Below are 26,710 nucleotides of genomic sequence, written 5' to 3'. Positions count from 1 at the left end.
TTTGTCCCATTTTATATGTCATGGTCAACTTTGTATGTAGTTTAAGAAAAATAAATTTTGACTAAGACACAAAACTACAAATAAGTATTTTCTTCATTATTGCCTTTCAATTAATAATGAGGCTTTTAATATGAGCCCGAAGCCAAAACCCCAAAATTCATATAATTTGTAAATCGAGTTTGGATTTACTAAACCCTGACTCAAAAAGCCCAATTGACACGCTTAGGTACAAGACAATTAGTGTCAAGTAGCTGTATAAGATGAAATTAAAGGAGTATGGAGAAGTTGACAAGTACAAGGCATGGTTAGTAGCTAAAGGCTATAAGCAAGAGTTTGGGGTGGATTATAGAGAAGTCTTTGTTCCTGTTGTAAGACATGACACGATCAGACTAATAGTTGCATTGGCAGGACAACATTTATGGCCTATCTTCCAATTGGACATGAAATCGGCATTTCGGCACGGTGATCTACAAGAACAGGTATTTATTGATCAACCTCCTGGTTATCTGAAGCTTGGGAGTGAACATGAGGTGTACAATTTCAAAAAGGCATTATACGGTCTAAAACAAGCCCCATGCGCTTGGTATAGTCGTAACGATGCTTATTTTTCTAAGGAGGGATTTAAAAAATGTCCATCTGATCAAACACTTTTACAAAGATTGGGAATGGAAGAAAATTGCTTATTATTTGCTTATATGTGGACGGCCTTATTTTCACTAGAAATGATAGTGCCTTGTTTGATAAATTTAAAAAATCTATGATGCTTGAATTTGATACGCCTGATCTTGGAAAGATGCATTATTTTTGGGACATTGAGATGGTTCAATTTGCAGCTGGAATTTTTATTTATCAAAGGAAGTATGTGCAAGAAATTCTGAATAGGTTTTAAATAAAAAATTGTAACTCTATTAGCACGCATCCTGAAGGAAACAAAGTTGACAGCACCCATTACAAGTAAATTATTGGAAGCTCATGTATTTGATTGCCATGAGACCTAATATCATGCATGTTGTAAGTTTAATTAGTAGATACATGGAATGCCCAAGGGAGACACATCTTCAAGCTGCTAAGAGGATTTTTCGATACTTGCAAGGAACCATTGCATATGGGTTGTTCTATAAGAATGGTGAAAATTTTGATTAATTTGGTTTTACTGATGGTGACTATGTAGATGATCTTGATGATAGAAAGAATACGCCCTACTATATATTCATGATGGTTTGAGTAGTTATTTCATGGAGTTCAAAGAAGCAACCAATTGTTACATTGTCAACAAGTGAAGCATAGTTTGTCGCTGCAACTAGGGGTGGGCGCGGATCGGGTACCCGCCCCATTCACCATTTGGCTGACCCAACCCGCACCTTGCGGGTCAGCCATTTTTTGACCCTTACCTGCCCCGCATATCAGCGGATACCCTATAATCGGGTACCCGCTGAGATAGGGTCGGATCAACGGGTACCCGCCCCGTCCCATTTATCATTTAATTTAAAAAAAAATGATTTATACCAATTTAATTTTATATTTTACACATTCATCTAAGATTTAAAAAATGTTTTTTTCTAAAAAAAGGTTTCCCACCAAGAAACAAGCATGTGAAGAAAATATAAGATAAAGGAAAAAAATTAAAAGAATTCGAAATCAATAAAAGTTTGAAATAAGTAGCACAATTTTTAATATATATGTTCCACATTAATTAAACTTTTTTCTATAAAATATAAGATCATGGCCTCTACAAATGAATCTTGTAAATAAACTATAGTCTCTCATATTTGTTCAATAAAATTATTTATTTAGTTCTTATTATTTTATAGTGTGTGTATAAAAATAAAAATAAAATAAAATATATATATGCGGGGCGGATCGGGTACCCGCGGATTTTTAATTATGTGACCCTAATCCGCCCCGTATTTTAGCGGGTACCTGACCCTCTTTTGACCCGATCAAATAATAAAAATCGGATATCCTAATTTTCGGATCGGATCGGATATGACGGGTTTTCGGGTTAGCGAATAATTTTGCCCACCCCTAGCTGCAACAACTTGTGCCTGTCAAGCAATTTGGCTAAGGAATATACTTGAGAGCTACATTTTCAGCAAGAGGGAGCCACTGCAATTTATTGTGGCAATAGTTCTGCCATCAAGTTCTCTAAAAACCCAGTCCTACATGAAAGAAGCAAGCACATAGATGTGAGATTTCACTTTCTAAGGGACCTCACAAGGGATGGAATAATTGATTTTCACCATTGCAAAATTGAAGATCAGATTGCTGATATAATAATCAAGCCATTGAAGTTGCCTACATTTCAAAGACTAAGAAAGCTGCTTGGAGTCTATGCACTTGATAAGTCCTATTAAACTAAAGGGATAATTACAGAAACCTCCCCTGAGGTTTCTGACACTTGCACTGACCTCCCTTGTAGTTTGAAAAATTGCACGGACCTCCCTTGAACTTACTAATCTTTTGCAAATTCAGTCCAAACGATTAAAATATTGTTTTAGCGAGTGAAATTAGAATTTTGTACCAGATTTGCCCTTTGTGCTATATGTCCAATGAATGACAAAATACTACAAATCAATAAACAATTAATAAACTTTAAGGGGTATAATTTATGGGCAAATACGCATTACCTATTTAAAGTACCGGCTCTTTATGGATATTTTACTTTCAAACATTTAATTTATGATAAATATATCAAATTAGATATTTTTTTTAAAAAAAGAAATTGCCCATAAAGTATTAATTCTTTATGACTTTCATCCATTAGATGAGTAAAGTATTGGCTCTTTATGGGCATTTTATTCTGAATCATTTAATTTATGTTAAATACATAATTGTTTGTAACTAAAATTGAAAAAGTGTCACATTAATATTTTTACGGAAGGGAAACTGGTAGGTTTTGTATTTAACAAAAATTAAATATTTGAGAGAATATACTTTTCGTAAAAATATTAATGTGACACTTTTTCAATTTTAGTTACAAACAATTATGTATTTAACATAAATTAAATGATTTAGAATAAAATGCCCATAAAGAGCCAATACTTTACTCATCTAATGGATGAAAGCCATAAAGAATTAATACTTTATGGGCCATTTCTTTTTTTAAAAAATATTTAATTTATATTAAATAAATAACCTACCAAATTCTTTTTTGTAAGAATATTACTGTAACACTTTTTGAATTTTACTTACAAACATTGATATATTTATCATAAATTAAATGTTTGAAAGCCATAAAGAATTAATACTTTATGAGCCATTTCTGTTTTTTAATATTTAATTTATATTAAATAGACAACCTACAGATTTCATTTTGTCAGAATATTACTGTAACACTTTTTGAATTTTACTTACAAATATTGATATATTTATCATAACTTAAATGTTTGAAAGCCATAAAAAATTAATACTTTATGGGTCATTTCTTTTTTTAAAAAAAATATTTAATTTATATCAAATAGATAACCTACCGATTTTCTTTTTGTAAGAATATTACTGTAACACTTTTTGAATTTTACTTACAAACATTGATATATTTATCATAAACTAAATGTTTGAGAGCCATAAAGACTTGATACTTTATGGGCCATTTCTTTTTTAAAAAAAATATTTAATTTATATTAAATAGATAACCTACCGATTTTCTTTTTGTAAGAATATTACTGTAACACTTTTTAAATTTTACTTACAAACATTGATATATTTATCATAAATTAAATGTTTGAAAGTAAAATATCTATAAAGAGTCGGTACTTTAAATGGGTAATGCGTATTTGCCCATAAACTACACCCCTTAAAGTTTATTAATTATTAATTGATTTGTAGTACTTTGTCATTTCATTGGACATGTAGCACAAAGAGCAAATCTGGTACAAAATTCTAATTTAACTCCCTAAAATAATATTTTAATTGTTTGGACTGAATTTGCAAAGGATTAGTAAGTTCAGGGGAGGTCAGTGCAATTTTTCAAACCACAAGGGAGGTCAGTGCAAGTGTCAGAAACCTCGGGGGAGGTTTCTGCAATTATCCCTAAACTAAATGTTTGAAAACTTTCAGTTTAAGAGAGCAATTGTTAGAGATATTTACTAAATTTTAGTTGAGCATGTCAATAGGTGTCTGTTTTAGTTTGTTTGGTTTTACCTAGTCTAGCTGTCTAGTGGAGTTTGTTGCATATACTGAGTACTTTATTAGTTAGTGGTTGCACTTCCTAGTTTCAAGTTTTATTCATTGGTTTTAACTCTATAATTAGAGCAGTTTCATGTAATGAGTCTTGTGTCAGACTTACAAAGCAATATAATCCGGTTCTTCGTTTCTGTCTTTTCTTTCTCGACACTTGTATCATTTTTTCTTGATTCTTAAGAGATTCCAAGTCTTACAAGAAAAAAGGAAAAAGGAAAAGCAAAGAGTTTAGAGAATTAAATGAGAGACCTTGTGGTTACTTATCAATGTCCCCGTAGAGTTGGGACTTAAAAAGCTTCTCTTTATATAATGGAAAGGGAAAGGGCAAAGGAAAGAGTTTAGAGAATCAAATGAAGGATCTCGCAGTCACCTACCAATGTGTAAAATTATGTTATTTAATTATAAAATTACATTTATAATTAACGGCTATTATTTTATAATTAAATAATTTAGGATCCTAGGTATAATTTTATATTTAGCTAGCAATATAATTTTATAATTAATGGCTATTATTTTATAATTAAATAACATAATTTTGTTCGTAATTTTATACCTAGGAATAATGAATAAAATTTAATTAGATAGAGAAAAGAGGAGTAATTAATGAATAATGGATCCTAGGTAAATCAATGAATATATACACAATTGATTGATTGAGAGTAATCTTGACGTTTAAGTAAAATGCGCTTTGGTAGAAAGATAATTGCTCTGCCAATATCACTTGCCACCAATAATCCTACGAGGTACGAGTTGAGTTGGCACTTGGAAAGCTTTTCTATACCGAATTTTTCACAAATCTTGCATAAGTTAGATTAATTGCTTTTTAATAATTTGCCTCTTTGTGTCTTGCATATTTAATCACGCTCCTTTAATACATGGAAACCACATAAATTGAATATTCAGCGTTAAAAAAAATTTCTTTCTTTCTTCAATTTTCCTTTTCTGGATTAAGCTAAATATAAATCTCTGGGAATTTAAGTCATAGAAATCTTTCTTGTAAAAAAAAAATTATGGGGTGTTTATTTTTTTTCGTGCCTTACAAATTCTTTGCTCTGCTCAATAATATTCTGGCGACAAATATCATCCTTTTATAGCTATCTGTCAGTTCAAGAACTCTGAAGTGTTTCTTTCATCTTTACACTTCTTTTAGTTCACATGCATAACAAACTTCTTGTTCTTTGTCATTGTCATCATTATTATAGTATAACAATTTACTACCAACCTACGCAAATGATTGATGGCCAAAAAAAAAAAAAAAAAAAAAAGCTATAAATGGACAACTTGAAGCAGAAATTGCATTAATACCTAAGAAAAAACCATACTTATTTGAGTTTGATATCATAGAATTTGGACCCTCACTATTAAGATGATGATCTTGCCACAGCAGATAGGATTACTACAATCACAGTTTCGATTGTAAGCTGCACTTAATAGCGGGAATGTAGAAATGTGTTTGATTTGAAATTAAGTGGATTAAATTGATTATAAGACATAATTTTTAATAAAATGTCAAATAAAATTCCATAATGTTTTTACACGTTGTCTTATTGTCCGCATTTGTTATTTTATGGTCTATATCACTTATATTAGTTTTCTACATTGCATGGTGCAATCTTGAAGGTAATTGTAGAGGTACTGAATCTGTCAACGGTGAATTTACTGTTACTACACATTTTGACTGAAATGATGAAGTTAGCCTTTATATTCAATAATCAGAAGAGCTAAAACTGTGGTGGCAAATTCATTATTAAGCCAAAATGCGTTGAAATTTGTGACTGAGCATTGCTACAGTGGCAATATTGGCAGCCTCAGTATTAGGGCTAATTCCTTAAAATATACGTATTAAAAAAAATTATCCGTCAAATGCACGTCTGACTAAGGGGCTTTTTTATTCTATACGGGCCGTGCTGCACGTCTGACTAAGGGGCTTTTTTATTCTATACGGGCCGTGCTGACTCAGCACGGCCGAATCACAAAAAAATCTACCTGGTCAACATCCAATTTGGGCTGAGCATTTGTGTCAGCGGACGTGCTGACTGGGCACGGCTCGACCCGACACAAACCTGTTTGTGTCAGGTGCGGACGTGCCCAGTCAGCACGTGTCTCAATCTCTCGCTTTGTCTGTCTCAAGTATAGCATAGCAACTCCTCCTCCTGCTTGCATTCGTTCCTTCAGTTTGGCTTCGGATTCGGTGAAAGCAGCCACTGCTTGGCTTCGTTCCTTCTGTTACAGCATTTATTAATTACATTATTTATATTATGTTAATTAAACATGTTAAGTAATTATGTTAATTATTTATATTATGTTAATTAAACATGTTAAATATTTATGTTAATTATTTATATTATGTTAATTATTTATGTATTTACATGTTATATTATACTGTCATCAAATGACATTAATTAAACTTGTTTTCTGCATTGTGTGTTGTTGTTATAGTTTATTAATTAATAGTTAATGTAAAGTGTGATAATTTATTTATAATTTTACAATATTGAAGTGTTAAAAAAGAGTTAACTAGTGTATATAGTGATATAGTGTTGTCGACTACGACTTATTGTTTAATCGTATAATTTTTGGCGAATTACTATGTAATATAATTCATATAGAAATACTAGAAATATCTAATTAAAATTATTGCTTTTTACATGCATAAAATATATTAATTAACTAAACATAAGAAATTTTTGGATTGCATAAAAAAATGAAGTAATCTGCAAATATTAATAAAAAAATTTTTGGATTGATATTGATGTAGATGAATAATTCATGTACGTAGTAGGACTTTTGTAAGATATCATATATGCTGCGTGCAAGGTAAAAATATAGTTAAAATAATTATCCAAAATATAGTTAAAAATGTAGTTAAAATATAGTAAAAATATAGATGCAAAAATGTTGTCTCGAAAAAATAATTATCCGAATTGGTTGTATTATTATGTATGCCAATCACAATCACAAAGTGATTATAATAATTAATTCCTGTTTATTAGAATACATGAATCTTTCGTTAATTAACAACTATTATGCATTTAATAATGATTTAGTAATAATACATGTGGAAAAGGCATCTAGGGACATGAATCATGAGGTTAGGTTAATGTATTTATTTTAAATATTAATGAAATGAAGTATATTTAGGATTGTGGTTAAATTTTAGTTTAATCAGGTTAATTTGAAAATTAAAGTACCAAATTTTATTTAGGATGGCTGTAAATGGAGAGTTTACTACGTCACTTATAAAAATTATATAACCGACTATTGTTTTAACATTATAGATAAATGAATAAAGATATGTTATATTTACTCGTTACGTGTGATAATAATTACCAGTTATATTTGGTAAGTATGTTTAAATATTTTACGGTAACCAAGCATGTAAATATATATGTTAATTAAGAAGTTTATAACACTTTGTTACCTACGTATTAAAAGAAATATGGGGAGGAAAAATAAAAACAAAAGCTTGGTCCATATTGTTTAACCCAACCTTTAACATAACAAACGACCAACATTTGGATGAGATGTATGATTCAAATATAAATTACCTACATGATTCTAATACAATGAATTCGACACCGTAACATTTGGATGAGATGTATTTGGAAAAATACAATGAATTCGAGCCGTGCTGACTGGGCACGGCTCGCAGCTGACAACAACCTGTTTGTGTCAGGTGCGGACGTGCTGACTGACACATGCTCAGCCCAAATTGGATGTTGACCGAGTAGATTTTTTTGTGATTCGGCCGTGCTGAGTCAGCACGGCCCGTATAGAATAAGAAAGCCCCTCAGTCAGACGTGCATTTGACGGATAATTTTTTTTTATACGTATATTTTAAGGAATTAGCCCAGTATTAGGGAGGTAAAAATTCCTTTATCTGAGCCTTAAATAAGTAATTCATTACCTGTATATAAAGTGAAATATATAATAAGATTAAAAAAAAAACAACAACAATAGTTACCCGCCTATGATTGATGACTAACGGTGAAGTGTCTTGATGAAATGGCACACTTGTGCTCACTTACCTTTGTGCATGAAAATTACGTGATTTTGCCATTATATAGATACATCAACATTTTTACCAAAAATAAAAATATACATAAACTTTAAAATATGTTTAATACTTCATAAAGAAAAAATTTGCCCAACAGGAGAGCTTTTTTTTTTTTTTTTTTTTGGTCAAACAACTCAACTCTATTTGTACTTGCAACTTAACAGTAAAAGCATAGCAAAATTACCTAGTTTTTGGTGCTAAAATTACAATGAAATCATGTGACTGACATCCCACAATTCATTTCACCAAATAGTTCTGTGTTATCAGTTGAGTAAATAGAGGATCCTCCATATACTCCTAAACGGAGAGACTCAATTGCGAATAGGTGAACTAAAATGTCAATGGTTTGAAAGCAATTATTCAAAATACGTAGATGAAATTTGATCTAAAAGGTTGATTTTTGCACGTACCATGAGAGAAAGGGAGAGCAATATCATGCATTCGAATTGCGTTTTCTGGGAAAGTTTTTTACTATAATACTTTTTGCTATGTGATCTATGTGAAATGAAAAAGTATTTGAGAAACGTGCTTAAGGAAAGTTTCAAAAAGTTCTTCTACATAATATCGAAATAATAGGATAAAAAAAATTGGAATCCAAACGACCACCTACCATATGGACATTCCACGACTTTTGATACACTCCATGAGGATTTACAAGAATGAGATGTTAGAAATTCACTTACAACAGAATACATCTTATGCCTCCACATAAATCAACTTCATCATACCTATAATGCAACTTTTTTCTGAATACAAATGTACCAGAACAAGCAACAAAGAAAGCAATACATAAATCAACTAAATAGTCATTGCGCTACCCATCTCACGCCTCCACATAAATCAACTTCACCATACCAATAGTGCAGCTGTTTCTAAACACAAAAATATACCAGAACAATCAACAAAGAAAGCAGTACATTCTGCTAATGTCATTACACTACCCATTTTTCCTCAGCAACATTAAGAAGTTCAAGCAATCTTCGGTGCAGTGAGTTGAAGGGAATCTAGAGAGTCACATAACTTGGATGCTGCAAAACACAAACATGTAAAGAAATGACAGTGTCAGAGCAGTAAGTGGCGTCAACAGTTTTTGTACTCCTCCTGGTGACTCAAGCCTCAGCTATTGGTTACACCGGTAGTGTCACCAAAAACCTGGCCACAAAAGCAAAATTCAGTTGCCAAATTAGATCATCATAACACTCTTTGTTTGTCATTCCAGTCATATAAAAACATATTGTGCATTTCCATTCTTGACAACCATATTTGACAATTTGGTCAATTCCAAGAAAGAGGATCAAGGTTTTGATATACAATTTGATCATGTACAATGTATCCACTGACGTATAAAGTCCATCAGAAAAGCATGATCAAATTTACTGTTCAACTAGCAGGTGGAACTTGCTAAATTGCCTCAGGCAAGTGACTTTCTGCATTTATGGTTTGCCTTCCATATCTCTAATAATATTCTTTCACGTCAAGAAGTTTTGGAAGTTATTTTTCCAAGTTAGTTAAAGACACTATTGATCTACAATAACCTAGGGTTTAGCTCCTACAAAGTTTTAGGTTAAAGATTAATTAAGTAGGAACATAGTATCGCCAGCTAATTTGGTCGCTCATTCTTTTCATTTTGTTGCTCCTCCCACATCATTTTCATCTTTCATTTAATTTAAAATTCTTCACCATGTTACCGTTTGTCATACCATGAAAAGTTCACTTGATTTGGAGGAGGTCCAAATAATTTGTATGCTTTTGAAACAAAATTCCTTCTCTTTCTCTTTTAATAGAATGGTCAGCTATACATGGTACAAACCATCTGCTTTGATACGTATGACTTTATTTCATATTCAAAAACCGTGAGAGTAGTTCAATAGAAATTATATTTAACCCTTTATGATTCAACCCAACAATATAGCTTAGCTGCCATTACATAAGGAAAGAAAAAGGAAAATATATGAACTAAAACTTCTCAGTTCATCAACAAAGTGACAAACTAATTTATTTCTGCATGTAAGCCTAGCCATATTCAGATCATTAATCCAAACAATAGAAATTGGCAGGTTGGTCCTAGTCACAAGGGCAAAAAATATAGTGCCACCAAATTCTCTCTTCTCAATCTCCTTGTCAGGCCACCATTAGATTCCCTCTTACGGTTATGCAGCAAAGGGTTAGAATGAATAATGTCCTCAAATTCATCCTTAGAGCATATAATTCTAAGTAAGAGTTTCATGTCAGTACCAAGTTTTACAGCTTATAGATGCAGGTGAAGCTTCACAAGGATATGAAAACCATAAAAACCCAACAACTGATTAGATATTTCTTTTACAAATGATGACTATTACTAAACAATCCACAACATACTAAATAAATAAATACAAAACAAGATAACTCTCTTTGAGTACTTTTCCTGGGACCACTGGGAATTAGGGAGGGAGGACCAAGACCACAACCTGGAAGTTATCAAGGTGGTTATGCACCCACCAAGCAGTGACCTCAAGGACAATCACACACGTACAAGAAAGGATCTATGCAGTGATTGTTTGGAATTTAAAGGAACCTGCCTCCTGCTATTTTAATTACATAATGCATCTCAGTGAGAGATTTGATGCAAGTTAAGTTAGGTAATGAAGAAGAGAATGAAAGCAATGCACAACAGAGAGGATGGAGCTTTTATTAGTGTTGGGGGAAGGGGGGAGGGGAGGGGAGGAGAAGACAATTTCAAAGGGCAAGAAAAATTTAGAGATAAAAAGAGATCCCCAGTCCACATAGACCTGCACAGGGGAGATGAGGAGTGGAGACAGTGGTCCCCCTTAATGCTGACCCAGAAAAGACAAATGCTGAAAAAGGAAATGACAGGATATCAAATAAGAATACACCTTATACTTCACATAAAATCTTTCTTTATCAAGTGCAGAAGATTTTATAGTTTAGTCCATAGAAGTCAATTGTAATAAAAGAAATAAAAAAGTGTCAAAGCTAAAGAAAGTAGTAAAATAAATTGCCAAATGGGTCTCTTGTATCATGAGAACTACTAACTTATACCTCAGAGCTTCAAGTTCGCAATAAAGGATATCCTGTCATTTCCTGCTAACTTATACCTATTTCGTAAGAATTGCTTTATGAGCTTTGTATGAAAGAATCACATTCCATATTAGCGCAATAAAGTTAGCAGCAAGGACCTGTAACAAGCAACATATAAAGGGACTGTAAGCGCCATTAAAAGAACAGTCCTTTCTGTTGATGAGTACAAGATCAACTACTAAGTTTACAAAATATCAGTTCTTCTGAAACGATAAATTGTATCAAGAATGGCGCCCATCATAGAAAATTTAAATAAACCAAAATGAAAGAAGAATAAGGAAAAATAAGATACACAAGTCTATCAGCTAGGCTAATCTTACAAGGAAATTCATGCATCAAGTACATGCTAGTTTTCATTTTGCTTAGAAAATGGACAAGAATGCTGGTAATTTATGTGGTAGACCTTAATGTAAAGCATTTTTCAAAACATTAACTTTGTTTTGATTTTATGTAAAGGAAGTAATTAATTTATGTTTATATACAATTACTTAATTATTCAATGGGCTGTTGTCCATCTCGAAAAAAGCACACATCAGGTAGAAAATAATCCATCGGATAAATTTCATTTGTCAAAGTAGGATACAAACTCATACTTTCTTTAACTAATTTGAAATCAAGCAGAACTTTATGATCAAAAATGGAAGATTCACCAATCATATTTGAGCATCAGTACTTGAAAATGGAATTTTGATTGTTAAAAGGACATGGAAAGGGCTATGCTTCATTCTATAGTTATAACAGCCTGGCTTATGTTCCTTCAATAAATGATTTTACATCATCTTAGGTTCCCATTGTAAACAATGCAAAGTTTGAAGCTTTTCAATCCTCCAATTACAAGCCAGAGTCTAATTGGGTGAGGTCAGAAAATTCTGTTATTAAATTAAGACATACAACTAATATAATGAAGAAACAATTAGTAATTGTTTCCAATCCATCACACGCTTCAAAGACCTTATCATACTATCACTCCCTCAAGGAATTTCAGAATCTCTTGCAATTATTCGTGCACTCACAAGCTGTAACTGGCTAAGCATAGTACTCGAGAAGACTAAGCAGTTTGTCTCTCAGATTATCACTACAAAGATTTGACCTCACAAAATTCATTTACCGCTTGCTTTTAGTTAAGCTATTTGCAACAAATAATGCTCCCACAGTATCTAGATGACAGTAGTTTTCTGACAGGGCCTGCCAAGGACTATACTGGTTTTTTTTTTTGTAAATACAAGGTGCTAATAACAACAAATTCCTTTTCCATGAGTACTTCAAACACCAACAACAATAGTGGCCATGTTCTCGCCATATTCTCTCAAAATCTAAAATTTTTCTACTTTTCTCTTCAAACCAATAAGTTTTGAAGTCTTCATGATAGTCATGCAATGTATAACTGGAACAATCATTCTGTAACAAATGGAATAACTGTAAACGTCAGGTTTAAGTATTCTTTCATAATACACCAACATTAGCAGACAAAATGTTCTCTCGTGAACAGGCACAAAGCAATCCCATTTCAGTGAAAGTTAAATTCAGCAAATATTGAGATAGATGATGAACTTTAAACCTGAAATTGCTGTGGTACAAATCGGAAGTTAAGGAACTGAAAAGGAATCCATAATTGCCAATTGGCCACAACCGCAGAGAACCATTCCTACAAAGTGAGATAAAGAATATAACCAAAACCAACCAAGGGTTAAGTTCCTTCTATGCATGCCAGGAATCATGTTATTAATGTGACAAGGCATGGTGATCCTCAGAAAAGAAAAGCAGCTGCGATTTAATTACTTCCAAACCCCAAGAAGGAAAAAGGAAGATGATGAAGATACAATTACTGATAATACCTGCTCAAGCTTAGGAATTACTTGTGATGGCCTTCCCTCCAGTGTTACCAATGTCGATAAGAAAAATCCAATGAAAATGGGAGAGAAAAGAAACTGCAATACACAAGCTTTATGAGACAAAAGATTGATGAGGTAAAAGTATTGCCATCAAATGATAGCTTAAACATGCCATCACATGGATCCTGCAAAACTCAATTAATCACCTGATCAAGAAAAAGGCGCAAGAAAGCGCCAGATGATCCAGGAATTGTGACCAATTTGCTCAAGTACAGGTACCTAATTGTATCACATGAGGCATTAATAAGACAATTAAGGGAGTAATATGAGAGTCACCTTAAATAACCAACTCATTTTACTGAATGTGATTGAAATAGTGAACTAAGGAAATGCCTCAGCATGTCATTGACTGAGAAACAAGTTACTTTTTACTAGCCAATTAACAAAACCAAAAGAGTAAATCGGCTACGAAAACAGATATATGGCAGCACACTACAATGACCTCTTATTTCTATTAGATTATCATGGTCCTAAATAGATTTTAGAAATCCAGCAAGCTATTTCAGTATAGTTTCATAGACATGTTTCCTGTCCATAGAGCCATGGTAGACACATATACAAGGACTTGACTCTCAAAAAGAGGAAGTAATTTAGTTTATTGAGCTGAATAAAAACTTTAGTCTGGTCAATGCCAGTTACCCAAGTACATCTCTTTCCCTTTTTACTACAGATATCATTACCAAAAATTTCCAGCACTTTCAGAAAGGCAAAATAGCAGGGCAGCAATAACATGTAAGTTCAAACAGATCTGAGAATTATAGTTCAAAACATTGACACTTTTCAGATGTGATTAAAAAGAGAATCTGAAGGCAATACCAGAAGTGCAAGGTTGGACCCACCAAAACCAGCCCCAACAATGTGAACAGAAATGTCCTCTTCCAGTCTAGTGAAGGTACTTGTTCAATTGCAAGCTGAGGCATGAATGCACAAGCAGCACTTTAGCAAATCAAAAACTGGCCACCAATCGGCATAAAAAGATACACAATAATCTGGTTTTAATGGCTAGAACAAATTAAAAAAATTCACCACCAGACGCAACAATTTTCTATTTCTTTATAAAATATGGTCAAGATGAATCTATAGCCCAGTCTTGTTTTCATAGCATACGGAAGAAAATCTTTATGACATCCATGACAAGATGTGACAAAATTATAGACAAAACTTGGAAAAAAAAGTTGGACATATGCAGAGCACTAGGACATACTCCACTTATAGCTCACATCCTATTCATGCCAGTCCAAAGTGATGCATACTTCAACCTTGTGCCTTCAAAAGGATATTGTGCACTAGTGCTTTTCATGCAGAGTGTTGAGACCTTATTTGAATGTTCCTTGAACTAAGCTTTTAATTAAGAGCTTAAATTTCCTTCCAAGGTCCAAACCTAAGGGAGCTAATTGTTATTTGACTACTAAAGCTTGTTTAGATAATTCCATTACTTGTATGACTAGGATTGTTCTATTTCTACTAAATCGCAAATCTGATTTAAGATATTATTTCAGGGGAAAAGTAACATCAACTGATCCCAAAAGCAACAAATACCTTCATTAATAAAGGGTACAGAGCTCATTGTACAAGGAGGATTTTGGCAGCAAGCATTCAGTTTGGATCTGGTGTGTGAAACCATCTCTTCTGAGGAGTGACCCATGCATTAAGGTAGGTTTGATTCCTAAGTTGCCCAAATTTTTCTTCTCACCACAAAGTTTGTAACCCCCTTGATCCAAATATCAAATTCTCAATCTTACAACTGTGAAATAGAAAGGCAGTACTCACTTTCCAATTGACTGGGCAACCATCTCTCACAGTGGAGGTGATACCTTAATTTTATGAGCTACAATTCCTAATAAACCCTAGATTTAACTCCTTGGTTACCCAACTTCTTCTTGCCAAGAGTTCATATTTTTGTTGACCCAACACTCTGTCTCTCATCTTGGTGCTACTAAAGTATGAAATTAACTATTAATCTCAAGCAGAATCTCCAGATCAACTTTGCAGATCATAGCTTGATACAGGGTACACCCATCATGCACATTTCGTCTTTCCATCAATATAACAAAAATGTGGCAAGTTTGATCTTGGTCCAATTAGCAGCCAAATGAAATCACCAGTTTGATTGTTTGGAGCCTATCTAATTCCAAATATTGCTTCTGCACTACATTAACAATAAATAAATATAGTCTTACTGCTCCTAAAAAGTGCAAGAGTATCCTCTATGAATGGTACTTATTGCTCATTACTGTGTTCATGTCCAAAAGTTAGAGAGAGCTAGATTTCTCTAGCTCACCAGATGATCAACTAAAAGAAAAGTTCCTCTTACAGAAATTCGACAGCTGGTGGCAATCACCCATTGCATTAGCACAAGAAACTAGATATATACCAGCCCAGCCCCTTCCAGCCTGAATCTCTTGCCAGAACCACCCCCAAAAAAATCAAGAAAGCAAAGACAGTATTCATATCTCAGAGTACATCACAGAAATTAATTTTGTCAGCTTAAATGATTGCAGGAGTATTTCCTAATTCTATATAACAAGACCCAAAAAAAAAGTGACAACAATAACAATGCCTACAATGGGATAGTTATCAGTTATTTCTCCCATCCAGAAAAACATTGTAACATAATGCCCTGCAATAGAAGACATATAAGTATATTCTTTCATAAACTCAAACATTATACATAGGAGCCCACTTTTCAAGCAGGAAAAGAGTTCTCAAAGCTCTTTCACCATTCTGATCAGCATCTCCTTTTACAGAGCAATGATTATTGTCTTAATATTATCATAATTACATAACCTCATCTAACATTAGAAGTTGTCATTAGGAAGCACCACCTCTCCTTCACCAAAATTGACCACTTCCAACATCAACAAAGTAATAATGGTCAACACGAATTTAAATACAGAGAGTTAGAAACCATATTTCTGGAAATCTCAACTGTTTGTTTCAAGTAGAAACTATATATCAATACAGGGCAGATTAAGGAGTTCACCTGGCAGGTTAAATCTCCAATGAAAGTCAAAAATGCAGATGTCACAGCTTTTGTCCACACAGGATATTTTTCAAGAAGTGACAAGTACCTGATATAGAGATTGAATGCTAGTTAAAATGGCAAAGTCAAGGATAATTTTCAAGAACAGAACAGACAAGAGAACAAAAATCAACCCAAAACCGTGAAAAGAAAAAAGAATTTGTAATTAGACCAGAACAAATTCAATTTCACTACATATTTGGGGAATCAGATGAATTCCCTTTAAGAATCACATCACTTTTGATGATTAATGCTGCACTTCAGTTACATAACTCCAGAGATTGCATCAATGCGAATATATTAGCACATTATAGATTGTTACTGTTCCCATATAGATGATGTTAGCTTGCAGAAATTTTTTATGATTGATTGAACTTCTAAAAATATAGTTAAGAAAATGCCAGTGCTTGTGCGTATAATCATGGGAGGCACTGCAACCTTTCAGAAAAAAGGGTAAACATATACTCATTAAGTACTCATTTGCCTTCAAAATATGGTGCCCAAAGGTAAATATTATCACCCCAGCAAAATCACATCAAATTGTCCAACAACCCCTAGAATCCAATTGTTTTACTATTCTTTTTTTCCGTTGTTTATAAGCCACAACTGAATCCAAGATTGGATGAGCAATAAGCATTGTTATGATGCAGCTAACTTGCACTGCAGAGTCAGCAAAGTAAAGCATAAAACTGGGATTCCTGTGAAAAAGCAGCCTATTCTCCCAGTCCAACAATTATAAGACCTACTAATATCTCAAGTTATCTCCTTTCCACTAAACATTATCACATGTAAATCATACGTTAAATCACAAACAGCACATTTCATGCTACTGTTTTGTATGTCTGAAGCAAAAATAAATCAAAACAACGATACAAAGGGATCACTAAAAATTTGAAATTAAAAAAAAAAAAGCAGCAACATTTTAAAGTAAAAATAAAAATAAAAAGACTTCACAGTTGCCGTTAAATAAAATAGAAAGTAAACAAGAAAACAAAAAAACAAAAAAGAAACAAAGAAGGATTCTACCATAACAGAAACGACCAGTTTTTGCCACTACCACTACCTCCGGCAGCACCACTACCACCGTCACCAAAATTTCCGCCACCTGAACCACTATTCCCACTACCTCCCCCGCCGGAGCCACCATCAGATACAGCAAAGAGGCGAAAATGATCAGAACCCAGTTGTCTAAAACCAATTTTAGAGTGGCCCAATTCTTTATACACAGTAGTCGACGTTAAAGAAATTGAGTGATAGCAGCATCTGAAGCTGAAGCCCCTACTGCTTATAGAAGTGGAGCAAGGTGGAATTTTGGGGGCACTACTGAAATGTGAAGTGGGTTTGCGAGAAAATTGTACGTAACGATACAGCAAGGGAGATTTGCGAACTAGTTTGGCTGGGCTTGAAGCCATTGTTGCTTGAGTTTGGATTGGAGTTTCGCAAAGGCTAAAGGTTTTAGAAACAGGATAGCCGGAAGAAATCTCTCTAACGGTTACTCCAATATTTTATGTTTCTTTTTTTCCTTTTTGTCAATCAGCAATTTTTACAATACTCCTGCAGGTAAGCTAACCTGTCAAGAAAATCTATAGGGACTGAGCCACCGATAAGAGTCCAACTAGATCACCCGTTTTGGAGAAGCCACATATTTGTGGCAAGTGATGAAAGACGGGTGTTTTAATTGAGTTACCCATTTGAATTTGAAGAAATCACATATTAATGACCAGTGATGGGAGGCAAAAAGTACTATCCAAAAGGGTCCAATTGAATTACCAGTTTGAATTTGGAGATTTAAGGAAGGCCCAACTGGGTTACTCATTTGGATTTGGAGAAATTACGCACCGGTTGGATCATCCGTTTGGATTTGGAGAAATTACATATTAGTGACAATTGATGGAAGGTAACGAATGCACAACGTCCGACCGGTTGAACCGGAACCGGCTAAGCATCCGGTCCGAGTCTCTTTAAAAAACCGTTAATCAAAGAATCGGTCAAATTCGGTCAAAACTCGGGTTTGACCGGAAACCGCTAGAACCGGAAAGGACCCGGTTTTCTTCATTTCTCCATTCTGATTGTACTCCTTTCTTGCAAGCATCTGGAGTGTGCATAAAAAATTTCCAATTCTCTCCTCACTTGCCTTTGCTGTTAGGCTTGTCTTTTTTCAAGGTTTAGAGAATAGATGCCTTCTTATTCACCTCTAAATCTGTAAATAAGGGCCGTCCAAACAAGGTTTGTGATCAAATATCTGATACAAAGCTTGATGCCTGCCTTGAACAAGATCTTGAGTTAATATTGGCTTTTTTTTTCCCTTTTTCCTTCCTTTGATCTTTGACCAACTCTAAAAGAAATGAAGTAACTAGCCAGATGAAGAGAAAAAATTCATTCCCCAAATTTTCTAAGCCATATTTCATGCGAATTAGTTCTGGAAATATTTGAAATCAAATGGGAGGAAAATAAAGAATAGAGTAAAGAAGGGAAGATAATAGAGAGGAGCGAAAAAGAACAATAACAAAGAATAATAGAGTTTTCATATGTGTTTGATTTGTGAGGGATAAAGAAAAAGAAAAGAGTGACGGTGAGATGAATGGAGGAGACATGAAGAGCATAAAAAGACAAGAGGAGCTGCGTGAAAGGGAGGAAGAAGACGAAACTAAGAAAAGTGAAAAGCAAAGGAACAATGGGCGGCGTCTTACGTTCCATTAGGTTTGGTAGTTTTAAAATTTTTTTAATAATATCAATTTGACCCCATATTGTTTTAATAAGTATAAAATCAACCCATTATGCTTTTTAAACTACAATTTTACCTATAACTTTTAAATTTTTTAAGTGCAGTCCTTTTGGACTAAATCCAAACTCATTAGATATGTATATAAAGTTGTAAACCATCAATTTAAAGGGAATTTTTATATGCTATTTTAATTATTTATCATTAATATATATTTATGACGTCATCCGATTCGACCCCCGGTTGAACCCGATCGAACCCATTGACCCCTGACCCCTGAGCTCTGCCGAGTCGATACCCGGTCCGAGTCTGAAAACATAGCTTGCAATTACTTTTTACAGGTGGTAAGTTGATTTTGCAACGGCATGTACTTTCGTCTATCCCTATGTATTTATTACAAGTTTTGCATCCTCCCAAAGCTGTTCTTGAAAATTTGGGGAGAATTTGTAATGCTTTTATGTGGGACAAATCCGGTGGAGTTAGGAGTATTTGATGGGTATCTTGGGACAAATGTCGTTATCCAGTTGATGAAGGAGGTTTAGAATTTTGGTCACTTGCAGATATTAAAGCTTTTGTTTGTAAACTTTGGTGGAGGTTATGGAAAAAGGACTCATTATGGGTGGATTTTGTGCACTCTAAATACATAAAATGAGTGCATCCAATGTTAGCTCAAGTTCATAGACCACCTATATCTTGGCGGCAGCTGAAGAGTGTTAGAGAAGTAGCAAAGAGTAAAATTAGGTGGTGTCTAGGCAAGGGGTTTGTAGATTTTTGGTTTGATCATTGGCTGCTGGATCGGTGTCATGCTGAGGTTGTTGCTCTTGTTGATCCTCCTCAAATGTTGCTAGCTGAGTTTTACGAGGAGGAGGGATGGAATCGGGACTTGTTGAAGTGCTGGTTGCTTGTTCACTTGGTTCATCAAGTTCAACAAATTCAATTGTTCCCTGATCAAGTGGATTATACGGTTTGGTTGGAGTCTTCAACAGGTGAATTTTTTGTCAAATCGGCTTGGGAAACTATTCACCAGAAACGGAACAAATTGGTGGTAGATAAGTTTATTTGGAATGATATTGTACCCTTGAAAATATCTTTTTTCGTTTGGAAGGTTTGAGGAATGTTATCCCACTAGATTCAGTTTTGTAGTGTCAGGGAATTTTGTTGGCTTCTCGTTGTTCATGTTGCTTGGCTCAGGAGGAATCTTTGGCGCATCTTTTTCTTGCTTGGTCTAGTTGCAGTACATGTCTGGACTTATTTCAAAAGAAGATTTGGTATTCTATCTTATAGTTCCTTGTCGGTTTTGGCAATGTGCTTGTCATGGTTCCATTCGACTTCATTTGTGTCGTAGGACCATATTAGAGCGGTGATTCCTTGCCTAATTTCATGGTTCCTGTGGAAAGCTCGCAATAAAGCAAGGTTTGAGGGGGCTGCTTGTGATGCTGAAGGTGTAATTGCCATGGTGGAAAGGTTTATTGAGCAACTAGGGAGAGTGAAGATTTTTACTATGGCTCACTTCCAAGGAGATTTTGGTGATTCGTCGAAGAAACTTGCTACTTGTTCTACTCAAGTGGGCAAATGCTTGGCAGTTTCTTGAAGGAGGCAAAATTAATACTGAATTTATAAAATTTAACCTAATACTACACATATTGACTACACAAATGCACACTAAATGCCTCAATTTGTCAAATGCAGCTGTTGAAATTGGTGGGTTTTGATTTGATTTCAAACCCTAGCTCGAAGGTTGGCCACTACAACCTACTCAATTCTGAGCTCGCAATCTCCAAGTCTAGGAGAAGGAAGAAGGAAGATTAGCTAAAGCTAAAGCTCGAAATATCGTGCTTCCTTGTGATAGTTTTGTGATTTGTGAGAGTTGAGAGAGCAAGCTTTCGTTTTTTGGTTTTCATCTTTTCATAGTATTTCTCAAGCAAAAATTACTTATTCACCCTTCATTGATATTATAACATAAACTAGTTAAACTTGTAAATATTGTAACTACAAACCCAAAAGAGTAAATTAATGATCAAAATATATATTAAATTAATGTCTACCGAGCTCGAGTTACTCGTCGAGCATACAATTTTGCCTACTACCTACTCGAGCTTGACTCGTTAACTCAAGTGGGCAGCTCAAACTCAACTACAGCTCGAGTCGAGTAGCTGACCGAGCTACTCAAGAGCTCGATTCAAGCTATTTCTCTACATCCCTAACTGTCACTAAATGGAGGCATTATTTGGTTGGTTACCATTTCATAATCAAAATAGATCATCAATCACTAAAATACTTGCTGGATCAAAAATAAACTGTTGCACTTTAGCATAAATGGTTAACCAGGCTCTTAGGCCTAGATTATGAAATCTAGTATAAAAAGGAGGTAGAAAACAAAGTGGCAGGTGCATTATCAAGACAATAAGACAATGAAGTTGAACAATCACTACACCATGGATCTTGTCTGTCAATTTTTACTATTAAGCCAGTATGGATGAAAGAGCTTCAAGATAGCTATGATTCAGATGAACACTGCCACAATAGTATTTCTCAAATACTACTAGATCCTACAACTCAACCATTATATGCATAGACTGATGGCATTTTAAGGCACAATGGCAAGATTTATGTGGGGTCAGCAAATGGAGTAAGGAATAAGTTGATCACAGCTCTGCATTCATCTGCAGTTGGTGGACACTCAGGACAAAGGGGATGCTGGCAGAGGATAAAATCCTTGTTCTACTGTCAAACTCTCAAAAAGATGTGATAAACTTTGTGCAAACTTGTGATACTTGTCAAAAATATAAACATGAACATGCTCCTCATCCAGGGCTTCTACATCCACTACCAATACAAAAATGGTTTGGACACATTTAACTATGGACTTCATAGAAAGCTTGCCCATATCTCAAGGATATGACACAATAATGGTGGTGGTGTATCGCTTAACCAAATTTGGACACTTTATATTACTCACTCATCCTTTCATAGCCAAGCAAGTGGCTTAGCTCTTTTTGGATCACATGTTTAGATTACATGGCATGCCTAAATCAATAGTATCTGATAAAGATAAAATATTTCTAAGTTGTTTTTGGAAAGAGTTGTTTAAGCTGTTTGGGACTGAAATACACTATACTTCATCGTCCCATCCTCAATCTAATGGCCAGAGTGAAAAACTCAATCAATGTGTGGAGTCCGGCTTGAGATGCATGACTGGAGAGTTTCCTAGCCAATGGAGCAAATCGATTCCTTTAGTTGAGTGGTGGTATTCCTCGTACCATTCCAACTTGCAATTAACACCCTTTAACTTATAGCTTACCTCTAGGGCCTCATTTAGACACAATGATACTAGCAGCTTCTCAAATGTTACAAGAGAGAGTGAGAATTTCCAATAGCACTAAGAAACATCTTGCTAAGGCACAATAGAGGATAAAGTTTTTCTTTGATCAACAGTGTACAAAAAGATCTTTTGAAGTAGGAGATTGGATCTTCTTGAAATTGCAACCATATAGACAACAAACTGTGTCTACTAGGAAATGCCTTAAGCTCTCTGCTGGATTCTATGGACTTTCCCAATTAAAGCAAAAATTGGACCAGTGGCATATCGATTGAAATTACTAGAAGGAACAAGAATCCATCCAGTCTTCCATGTCTCTTTACTTGAGAAGAAACTAGGACCATTGCAACAAGTGTCTTCTTCATTGCCAAAATTTGACAATGATGATCAATGTCGTTTTAGCCAGAAGCTATTCTCAAAAGAAGAGTAATCATAGCAATGGGCAAACAGTCATCCAGTAGCTAATCAAATGGACAAATCTGGGTTATGAAGAAGCCTCGTGGGAAGATAAGGTGTTCATTTAGGCTTAGGGTACATTTGATAAAACTGAAATTTGAAAATTGAAATCCAAATCTATTAAGTTATTGAATTGTTAAGTATTAAACCTAATACTTTTGAGTGCATGTCACATTCAATGACAAGTGAATAGTTTATCACTTAATTTTGGGAGCAAATTTTGTCTAGAAAATTCAGTGCTACTTAATTAATTCAGATGTTAAATTTTTGGTTATCAAACAGTCTGAATATGTTAAGATCTGATTCTATCAAATTAAGTACTGAATTGGATTATCAAATAGGAACTTAGTTTCCTCAGTTTGAGTCATGAGGACAAGACTGTTCTTTTGGGAGAGGCAATGTCAAGAAAGGGAATAGTATTAAGGGTCTATTTGGTAGGATGTAAAATGTTTTCCTTTTGAGAATGTCTTTCTTGGAAAACCTTTTCCAGGAAAATAATTGATTTCTCCAATATTTTCCTGTGTTTGGCTAATTCTTTTGGAAAATAATTACCCTTCTATTTCACAATATCTGTGCAGATCGCTTCCAAAAAAAAAATCACACCTCAACCACCATAACAAATTTTAATTGGCCTTGCAACTTGGAAGACAATCATCTGCAATCAAGATACCCGAAAATTAAATAATCCCAATTGAATTTATCATCTAATTTCTTGGTGATTTATTCTTGCTTCATTTATGAATATTCCACAATATTCCTTCTCGATCTTCATAGGTTTGTGCAACCCATTTGTAAGAGAGTGAATGAAGAAGAACAATGTGAATAACGGGGAGGGGGAGGGGAAGTGGAAAATATGAGCAGGAGATGGGGGTGGTTAAGGCAGTAACTATGGAGCTGGGAAAGTAGGAAAGAAAATTACACAGCAGGTAGGGATGGGCAAAATTATCCGCAAATCCGAAAACCTGTTATATCCGATTCAAAAATTAGAATACCCGTTATGTATTATTTAATTGGATCAAAGGAGAATTGAGCGCTTACTAAAATGCTGGGCGGGTTAGGGTTACATAATTAAAAATCCGTGGGTATCCGACCCGCCTTGTATATATATATATGTATTTTTTTATTTTTATACACATACTATAAAATAATATTTTTAGAGCTACATAAGTAATTTCATTAAACAAATTGCATTACAAATATGAGCGACTATAGTTTATTAACAAAATTGATTTGTAATGGTCATGATCTTATATTTTACAGAAAAGAATTTAATTATTTAAAAAAAGTACTACTTATTTCAAACTTTTATTGATTTTAAATTCTTTTAATTTTTTTCCTTTTTCTTGTATTCTTTTTGCATGCTTTTTTTGGTGGGAGACTTTTTTTGAGAAAAAAATCTTTATTAAATTTAGATTAATGTGTAAAATATAAAATAAAATTAGTATAAATTATTTTTTTAAAAAAATTAAATGATTAGTGGAGCGAGGCAGGTACCCCTTGACCCAACCCTATCTCAGCAGGTACCCTATAACTAGGTACGCATTGATATATGGGACGGTTAAGGGTTAGAAAATAACTGACCCATAAGGTGTGAATCGAATCAGTCAAATAATGGACGAGACGGATACCCAACCCGCGCCCACCCCTAGCTGGAGGGAATGAGAAAGAGAAAAGGAAGAGAGATGTGGTGTTGGCTATGGTGAAACCACGGCTGCAGCAGTCCTCTTTGTCAGGGAGATCGAGTTTGTAGAAATAGACTCCATGGTTTCAAAGAGCTTGTTGATTGTTGAATGAAGAGGGAGTTTTGAGAGAGAGGCGAGTATTTTGGTTCAAAAATGAAAAATGAAAATAACTTCCGTATCTTTGATATGGAAGTCGTTTTACATCATAAAGGGGAAAATCATTTACAGGGTAAATTTTTTTCCCTAACTCAAGTTTTGCCAAACACCTGAAAATGATGAAAATATTTTTCAGGAAAATATTTTCAGTCCAATCAAACACCCCCTAAAATAATGCAGTTTTGTAATCAAAAGGATCTATTAGTGGAACGATGTTGTTTGATTGTAAATAAAATTATTTGAGTTTGTTTGCAGTTAGTTGTAAACCAACCTATAAGTATGATTGTGATTGGTTGGAAAAGCATCTTTTGCAGTAATAGAATTCAATCTCCTCTCAATCTCACTTTCCTCTTTCCTCACTCCTTTATCTCTTTCCTTATTCATTCCTTCTCTTAAAGATATCAATTATCATATTTTAAAACTAAACAACATTAAATATAATGAAAAGAGCTGTAAAACCTTTCAACGTTATTCCCCATGGGTACATTGAAAGACCATTTAAATTAAGTTACATTTATTACCAAATGTTGTTGCGTTTCAAATCATCTGGTGAAGGATTGGTCTTTGAAGAAAGGTAGAAACCATCTTCCTTAACTAGCCAATAGTATATTTTAGCACCTTGTTTGTTGCTGCAATATAGTATCGTTGAATACATCAAATATCGCATACTTTTTTTCCCAATAAAAGTGACAGACAAATAGTGTCGCCCCAAGAAATGCCCATTGAAATTCATTGTTCATATAAAGGGTGTGACATCTAAGATCGTCATCTCGAGATTGACAACGAACAACTAGGGGGTCAGAATTATCTAAAAGGCCATGTGCGAGGACAAAGGACAACAGAATAACAAGCAAGGGCAAAATGATTTTCGTCATGGTATGATTCATAATGATGAAGTGCTTTGTGAATTAGTAGTCTCCTTATTTATAGAGAATTAAATGTTTGAATTAATTTTGTTAGCTGAGATAACTTAACAAATATGAAGATTACATATTATTGGATATGGATTTCTATCAAAGTTTTTTAGATATAAATCTAATATTATACTAGAGATTAACCCATTCCTTAAATGGGACCGCACATTGCTTGTTTTTTTTTTTGGCAAATCTCATAAGTAGGGAGGGGATTGTTATGGCCGTGAGATTAATCTAAGCTTTCACTCAACAGCTATCATGACTGATCAGCAGAGAAGTTAGCAATAGAAATGAGATCACATGGAGAGGACCACGAGGCAAGCATTGTTATAACAAAATGAAGTCGGTTGAAACAGAAGAAAGTTAGTTAGTTAGGCAGTTAGTTTGTTAACAGATTGTTTCTTGGGCAAGAAGCTAGTAATTGTATAAATAAACACCTGCAATGTATGGAAGGATCATCGTGGAATTCGGTTGTAATCTTCCTACTTCTTAGTAACATCTCAGATTCTCTCCTTCTCACCCTCCTTTGTCTCTTCTGTTCTTACTCTCATTTCTCCTTCTTCTACCCCCATTTCTGATCATTTCAATCCATTTTAGTGGTATCAGAGCTTGCGATCCTTGGATGGCAAGCTTCAAATTACGGATAGCATGGCCGAAGGTACTCGAATGAAGAACTTCGACGAACAACTAAGGAAACAAGATGCCAGAATTCAGTCTATTATTGATTCCATGGTTGTAGACAAGCAAGTTATGGAAGAAAAATTGGAAACTAATAACAGAGAGATGCAGACTTTAATGGAGGCCAATAACACAGAGTTGAAAACTTTCATGAGTAATCAAATCAGCTCATTTTTGAGGAGTTTGCATGGCAACCGGGGAATTTTGGGTAATCCTAATGGTTCTACAGAACGAACTCTTAATAACCGTAATTCTGGAATTCAAAGTGCTAGACACGGTGAATTAGGCAATTCCTCTAGAGGAGTGGGTCATCACTGGCCCATGAGGGTCCCCAGGCTAGACTTTCCCAGCTTGGATTGATGCAATCCCAAGGAATGGGTCAAAAAATGTGAGAAGTTCTTCCACTTGTTTCTCACTCCAGAAGAGCAACAGATGGACTTGGTGGAATTGCACCTGGAAAGCAAAACAGATCTCTAGTGTCAGAATTTTAAAAAGGATAGAGGAGTTGTTCAATGGAAGGATTTCTGTTCAGAATTATGTAGGAAATTCAATACT

The 26,710-nt window shown here is 34.3% G+C and overlaps 1 protein-coding gene across 5 annotated transcripts; it reads right to left on the bottom strand.

Moving 5' to 3' along the window:
- Window positions 1-8,886: 8,886 nt before the first annotated feature.
- LOC113763055 (protein SYM1) lies at window positions 8,887-17,837 on the bottom strand. Of its 5 annotated transcripts, none has more exons than XR_003467301.1 (8): window positions 17,255-17,836; window positions 16,190-16,277; window positions 14,023-14,117; window positions 13,353-13,425; window positions 13,150-13,242; window positions 12,873-12,959; window positions 11,276-11,412; window positions 8,887-9,264 (listed from the first exon to the last, which is right to left on the bottom strand). XR_003467301.1 is itself a non-coding variant. In XM_027306740.1 (8 exons), exons 1-7 carry the CDS (start codon window positions 17,638-17,640, stop codon window positions 11,332-11,334), a joined length of 903 nt encoding a protein of 300 aa, XP_027162541.1. In that variant the 5' UTR covers window positions 17,641-17,835; the 3' UTR covers window positions 8,887-9,388. The 5 variants fall into 5 exon arrangements, 3 of the variants coding, with proteins under 3 accessions (XP_027162541.1, XP_027162543.1, XP_027162542.1); XR_003467300.1 differs by having other exon boundaries at window positions 8,887-9,388; window positions 17,255-17,835; XM_027306740.1 differs by having other exon boundaries at window positions 8,887-9,388; window positions 11,332-11,412; window positions 17,255-17,835.
- Between the last annotated feature and the right edge of the window lie 8,873 nt (window positions 17,838-26,710).

The sequence above is a fragment of the Coffea eugenioides genome, chromosome 2 (genome assembly GCF_003713205.1).
Source record: "Coffea eugenioides isolate CCC68of chromosome 2, Ceug_1.0, whole genome shotgun sequence".
NCBI classification, from domain to species: Eukaryota; Viridiplantae; Streptophyta; class Magnoliopsida; order Gentianales; family Rubiaceae; genus Coffea; species Coffea eugenioides.
The sequence above is the reverse complement of the archived record's forward strand: the minus strand, read 5'-3'. Positions and strand labels throughout refer to the sequence as shown.